General features: G+C 42.8%; 1 protein-coding gene across 7 annotated transcripts in view; it reads right to left on the bottom strand.

Moving 5' to 3' along the window:
* sirt3 (sirtuin 3) overlaps positions 1-7,015 on the bottom strand; it is an 18,376-nt gene that overhangs the window by 7,033 nt on the left and 4,328 nt on the right. For 3 of the 7 annotated variants that reach the window (XM_048606882.1, XM_048606884.1, XM_048606883.1), the window contains exons 3-6: positions 6,326-6,488; positions 5,713-5,898; positions 1,897-2,129; positions 290-390 (exon numbers count right to left, since the gene is read on the bottom strand). In XM_048606882.1, coding sequence (XP_048462839.1) covers positions 290-390; positions 1,897-2,129; positions 5,713-5,898; positions 6,326-6,480 — 675 coding nt within the window. In that variant the 5' untranslated portion in view covers positions 6,481-6,488. Of the gene's footprint in view, positions 1-289; positions 391-1,896; positions 3,784-5,712; positions 5,899-6,325; positions 6,489-7,015 lie in introns of those variants that run through there. The other 4 variants (XM_048606885.1, XM_048606886.1, XM_048606887.1 and 1 more) reach the window with 3 other exon arrangements.

Below are 7,015 nucleotides of genomic sequence, written 5' to 3'. Positions count from 1 at the left end.
GCATTCTGAGGAAGGGTCACCGGACCCGAAACGTTAACTCTGTTTTCTCCTCCACAGATGCTGCCAGACCTGCTGAGCTTTTCCAGCAACTTTGTTTTATTCCTAAAGGAGGTCAGGATCAGTCTCTGGGGTGGATGGAGCAAAGGTGAGTTGGGGTCAGTGTCCATGACGAGGATCTGGATCACCATCCGGGGGGATTGCGGTCAGTGTCCAGAGGAGACTGAAGTCAGTGTTCTGGGCTATCTAATAGTTTGGCTTCAGTAATGTTTCATTGTGTGAAGTCACTCACCCTCAGCTGTTCCCAGGAGAAGTTCTCCATGCACACAGTACACGTTGCTGTGGCGAATGTTCCATGAGCTTCCACCAATTTCTCCGTTGGGATTCCAGCCACTGAAATGCAACGGGAGAGAGAAGGCAGTCACTGAGGGATGAAAAGATGCACAGCTGATGTCCTCACCCTTCCTGGGTTCCAAAGTTTCAGACTCTTCTGAGGATCCATCAACAAACCACCTGCTCTGTTTGAATAGGTGACTACTAAACTGTGAGGGGCACCTCAATCGATTTCGTGTTCTCAATGTCTATACAGAGAGATTCTGTGGACAGTGATCAGCATAGGATTTTAGACAGTGGTCACTTGATTCATTCGGAAGACTGAAAAGGGATCTGAATATACTCAAAGGATTTTAAAACTATCAAGGCATTGGGAAAAGAGTGGGACAGACTGAATTGCTCTTTCAGTCATCATGAGCTCAATGTTTCAAAGGCCCTCATTCTGTGCTGTAGCATTCTATAATTTACTGATTATAATTCACTATGGGGAATATTATAATTCACTGACTATAAGTTAATTTGATAAATTCTGTAACTCACTGACTATAATTCAATATGATGAATTCTATAACACACTGTCTATAATTCAATATGGTGAATACCATAATTAACTGACTATAATTCAGTATGGTGAATTTTATAATTCACTTACTTTAATTCAATATGGTGAATTCTGTAATTCACTGACTATAATTCATTGTCTTTAATTCACTATACTTTTACAACTCACCAGAAGCCCAGCACACTAATAATAGTCACAATTCACACGGCAAAGAAAGTGGTCATTCAGCCCATTCAATAAATGCCAGCTCCCTGCAAAACAATGCAGTCAATCTAATTCTCCCATAGCACTGGGCATTTCCTTCCCTCAAGTGCCTGTTCAATTCCTTTCTGAAATAATTTATTTTTAAAGTTGCTTTGTATACAACAGCTCCAGCAAAGTCATAAGTCTGTGTTCACTTGTTTTCTAGCCACCTATTGCAGAAATGTGGGCAACATTTGGCCACATGTGGGCATCATTGTAACGCAGGTAGCCATATTGCCCAGTGCTATCTGAAAATTAGAACAGAGCAAGAGGAAGATGCTATTCAGCCTGTTAACAAAGGAATTCAGCCTCTGAACCTCTGATACAGGAAAACAGCAGTTCATCCACCCCTTTAAGCCCATTACTTTAAAACAGGAGCAGGTCATTCAGCTCCTCGAGCCTGCTATACATTAACAGGGAAGGCCATTCTGTTCCTTCAGCTTGTTTTGTAGTAACACAAGGAAGCCATTCATTCCCTTCAGCAGTTACATTGAGTCATAGAAGGCCATGCAGCCCTCCGGGTTGCTCTGGAATTCTATCAGACGAAGGCTGATTTATTCTTCTACTATACTTACCCCCGCATCATTCCTTGCCAGCCCATTCCCCAAAATTAGTCTTGAAAGTTCCAACTGAATCAAGCATCCACTGACATTTGAATGGCTGTTCCACATTTCAACACCCTTTGAAAACCATCCTTGCTGATTTCATTTCTAACTCCCTGAGCTCTATTTCATTTTTTTCCAACACTCAAAACTGCTTACTGCGTTCCAGGCCGTCAATGTTCTGAGTGTACATTCGTAGCAGTAACTTTTTATGGTGTAAAAGTCTGACAAAGTAGTGTGTGTAGTTGGGTTTGCAGTTTCCAGGGTAGAGCTGCTTGGCCAGAGCAAAGAAAGGCTTTGGATTGTGGGAAAAGTAATTGATTTCAAAGATGGCTTCTGGGTATGGGATGTCATATTCCTGTAGGTTGTCATAGAGCCCACTGCCTGGTGACCTGAATACGTAACAATGGAAATGAAAATTAAAATAGTTAATACCAATTTCTAGGATCATTCCAACTTGCCACTTCATCCATTTTGTGAGAACATCACAGCAACAAATCAGAACAGAATGATCTTTCACAAACATTTCCACAACTCAGGAGAAAGCCAATCATTTGTTGCTGTTCCTTCTGACCTGGAGATGAAAGGGGAGAAAGCAAGATGACAACAATTGATTCACATTGAGCGCTGAACTTTTACTTAAACCAAATCCCTGCAGAGATACCCGAACAGGTCAGTCATGTGTTGATGGCCCTGAGTTCATTTCAGAAATACGTGTTTCCAGTCTCCCTGGGTTAGAAACTCAGTGCTTTCTCACAAGGATGAACTTATCAGGAGAATCTGTAGACACCAACAGAGAGAACAGCACTCGATCAACACTGGACCAAAGTCCATTTAAACTACAGAGATTGCAGGACAGGCAGTTACCCAGAAAGAGTTACCAGGAGAGAGTGGAGTTGGCAAGATAAGGATGTGACAAGACATGCTGGTGCTGACTGCCATGCTCAGAAGGTTGGAGCCGCTATGCACGTGCAGCTTAGAGGAAACGTTGATCAATTCCCTCACCTACTGAGCTTGGGTAGGAACATGTCACTGAATGAGAGAATTTCTCTAGAAACAGTGCGAGGAATAACCTCACTCTAGCAAGCACAGATTATCTGAAACAAAAACAAATTTGTTCGAGAAACTCAGCAGATCTGGCAACATCTATGAACAGAAAGCAGAGTTAACATTTCAAGTCCAGTGATCTTTGTTCAGAACTGACAGTAGCTAGGAAAAGGTGGTATTTATTCTGACCACAGTGGGCAGGGAAGGAGGAGGAGTGAGTGGATAGGTGGGTCCTAGTTATGCCTGTCTCTGTGGGTCTGTGGAACATTCTTTGTTCTAGTCCTGCTTGGGTCATTCCCCAGAACTCTTTCTCCGGTAAATCGATGACATCTTTGGTGCTGCTTCCTTCTCTCGTTTAGAATTGGGAAAATTTATCAATTTTACTTCCAATTTCCACCATGCTCTCACCTTCATCTGGTCCATCTCTGACTCCTCCCTTCCCTGCCTCGACATCTCTGTTTACATTCCTGGGGATAGGCTGGCACCAATATCCACTAAAAGTCAAGCGGCTCCCACAGTTACCTGGAGGTTACATCCTCACATCCTACCTCCTGTAAGGACTCCATCAAATTCTCCCAGTTTCTCCATTTCCATTGCATCTGTTCTGATGATGCCACCTTCTGCAGAAATTCCCACCCTTTCCTCTACATATGATTCCCCACCACTGGGATTAACAGGTCCCTTAGCTGTGTCTGATCCAGTTCCTGCACTTCTGCCCTCAGCCCTTCCCTTCCCTTTCACAATAGCGATAAGATCACCCTCGTCCTCAGTTACCACCCACCTACACCCGTATACAAAGTATCATAAGGCGCCATTTCCACCACCCCCAGCCACATGTCACCACCAGACATATATTCTCCTTCCTCCCCTTGTCGGTATTTCACAGGAACCATTCCCTCCAGGACACCATGGTCAACTCCTTCCCCACTCCCAACTGCACCCCACACTCCCACTGCAATTTCCCATACAATCACAGAAGGTGTAACAATTGTCCATTTACCTCCTCCCTCCTCACTATCCAAGGCCCTAGTCATACCTTCCAGGTGAAGCCGCGATTTACCTGCACTTCACTCAATCTAGTCCACTGTATTCACTGCTCACAACGTGGTCCCCTCTACACCGGGGAGACAAAACGCAGACTGGGTGACCTCTTTGCAGATCACCCATTTTATGTCCATAAAAATGACCCCAAGCTTCCAATTACCTGCCGCTTCATGTGCTCACTGGCCAATATTTCTGACTTCTGCAGTGTTCCAGCGAGGATCAGCGCAAGCAGGAAGAACAGTGTCTCATCTTACATTTGGGGACTATGCAGCCTTTGATATCAAATTCAACAACTTTACAGACTGAACACCACCTTCCATGTCCTTTACCCAAACCCACACCCTATACTCTGTCATGCTGCTTTCACCTACTCACGGACACTATTATCAGCTTTTCTCCTTTCCAGGCTTACTACGAACCATGTCCTTGTCTGCCTAACTTTATTTCTGTCTCTCTGGACTCTCTGCGTTCTTCACCGACCCCGACCACCCTGTCATCAGCATAAATACCACCTTTTCCGAGCTACTATCAGTCCTGAAGAAGAGTCACTGGACTCAAAACGTTAACTCTTGCTTTGTCTCCACTGATGCTGCCAGACCTGCTGAGTCTCTCAAAGAATTTCTGTTTTTGTTTCGGATCTTTACCATTGGCAGCTCTTTGGTTTTACTTTACAAATTACTTGACTCTGACTATAATGGCTCTTTCTGAGCTTCATACAATTCAAGTATTTGATGTAGAAATACCTCTGAAGCTGTTTAATTTTGTTCCATATTATGCTCCCATCACATCAAAAATACTGAGCAATTAATAAGCCATTTAATTTGATAAATAGATATTACTGGATTAACTAGCACTAATAATTAAGAATAACATAAGGACATCTGTGAAAAATTAACTTCGTTCAGAAAGTCAGGAAACAGAATCAGAATGGGTGGATTAGGATTGGCAAGAGTTAAAAAATGCTGAGAGTAGTTTATAGGCCCTTCAACTGTAGATATACACTGAATGAAGAATTAAACAAGAAATTATTGGCATTTGTATTAGTTGTGGAGTATGTTTATCTTCATATTGATTGGACTAATTAAATTTGAAAAGGTTGTCTGCAAGATGCTTTCATGACAGTTTCCGCAGCAATATGTCGTGGAACCAACAAGGGATAAAGCTAAATTAAATTTAGCATTGTGCAATGAAGCAAGGTTAACTGCAAATGTTATTGTAAAAGGTCAAGTGGGAAATAGTGATCATAACACAACTGAATATCACATTGACATACTTCAATTACAAACAAAAAATATTAAACCAAAATCCTGTTTTCATTAGGAGATACTGCTGCAGCCTCAGTCCTGAGCCTTGTTTACTGCAATATGTAAAGACTCTTTTAAATAGATTCTATAGATTGCTTATCATACATGTAGCCCTACTATTAACCCACTGGGTAACACCGAGCTGCCAATTAACATCGAAAACTCAACTATTAGACTGGGAACCATGGATTTATATTCCTGCTTTTGGAACATAGGAATAGAAAGGACCATTCAGCCCTTTGAATCAACTCTGACATTCAATTCATGCCTGATCAGTATCTTAACTCCATCTACTTGTACTGGTTCTATAATCCTCAATACCTAACAAAAATCTATTAGTTGCAGCCTTGAAATTTTCAATTGATCCCCAGCCTCAAAAACTTTAGGAGTTAAGATTCCATGTAAAGTATCACTCCTTCTACATGAGAGGGGAAACCAACATGCTTCTCTGGATAACAACACAGTGCAGTCCATTACTCATTGTTATAGTTCTCAGGTTAATCCAGAGTAACATTACTGGTTGCTTGTCATTGCTGTTGGTGGTCAGTTATGAGATTCCTAATGCCAGGGTTGGGGATACCTGAAGTCAGGGATTCCACTGGGTGTACTGATCCCTGCACCAGACATCACCACAATCCTACGGCACTCCCTGTTCCGAATGAGCCTCGCGATGTCCTCCAGTGACTGCAGTCTCTCAACACTTCCTTTCCCACTGAAGATGTACCGGACAAAAGATGAGGTTGATGAACGATTCACACAGCGGATTCTGTAACAATAGATAAAACACCCACAGAATGGGCTAGAATCTATCCTGAGTAATTTTAGGTTTGAGTTCAACACGCGTCCTTGCTCTCCGTGGGTTTCTGTGCAATCCCAGACAGCACAGGATCATCTTCCAAAACTGATCAAACTCTAGAAGTCTGAAACAGGTTAGAATAGTCAATTCAATGTCAAATCAACTTCACCCTGCTTCAACATTTCCATATTGTTTGCGTGCTGAGGCTCTCAGTGACGTACAAGTGGAATGAAACTTCTGAAGGAGCAGAACAGTTTAAATACCATCTTCCTGATTTCTGTAATTAATGCTTGCAAGATCACTGTTAACTTGTTAACATCATCATTACTTTAATCACAATATTTGATCTATCGATTTCAGATAGTGTAAATACAACTCATTTATGCATGCTTCGTACCTTGAACCCTTGCTGTGTGCCTGTCTGCAAATATTGAGTCCAGTCAGGATTCCAGTTTGGAAATTTCTGATGCAGCTATGATTAAACTGTAACCATCGAGCAGCAAAGAAACCAGGCTGGGTCCAGGTGAGACTCTGATACAATGCAAAACTCATGTTTCCAACTGAAATAAAGACAGAAAACAATTCAATTCTCATGTATCACATGTGGCTCAATGATTCTTTTTGTTTTTGCCTCTGAATCAGACGTCATGGAGTCAAGCACCACTCCAGAGACTAAAGTACAAGGTGATACTCCCTACGCAGCTTTGAGGCAGCACTACACTGTAGGTGCAGTCGTGAGGGAGTGCTGGACTGCAGAGGTGCAGTAGAGGGAACACTGCACTGTAGAAGCACAGTAGAAGCACCAAAGGAGGAGCACTGTATTATGGGAGAAGCAGTGCTGAGGGAGCACTGCACTAAAGGAGGATCAGGATTGAGGGAGCAGTGTACTGTGGGTGGAGCAGAACTGAGGGTGCTCTGTACTGTGGGAGAAGTATTGAGGGATGTTGTATTATAGGAGAGGCAGGTCTGAGGGAACACTGTACTATGGGAGGAGCAGTACGAGGGAGCACTACACTGTAGGGGGAGCAGTACTGAGGGATCACTGCACTGTGAAAGGAGCAGTACTGAGGGAGCACTGCACTGTGAA

This window comes from Rhincodon typus, chromosome 17, assembly GCF_021869965.1.
Source record: "Rhincodon typus isolate 14 chromosome 17, sRhiTyp1.1, whole genome shotgun sequence".
NCBI classification, from domain to species: domain Eukaryota; kingdom Metazoa; phylum Chordata; class Chondrichthyes; order Orectolobiformes; family Rhincodontidae; genus Rhincodon; species Rhincodon typus.
Note: the sequence above shows the minus strand (reverse complement) of the source record. Positions and strands in the feature narration are given on the sequence as shown.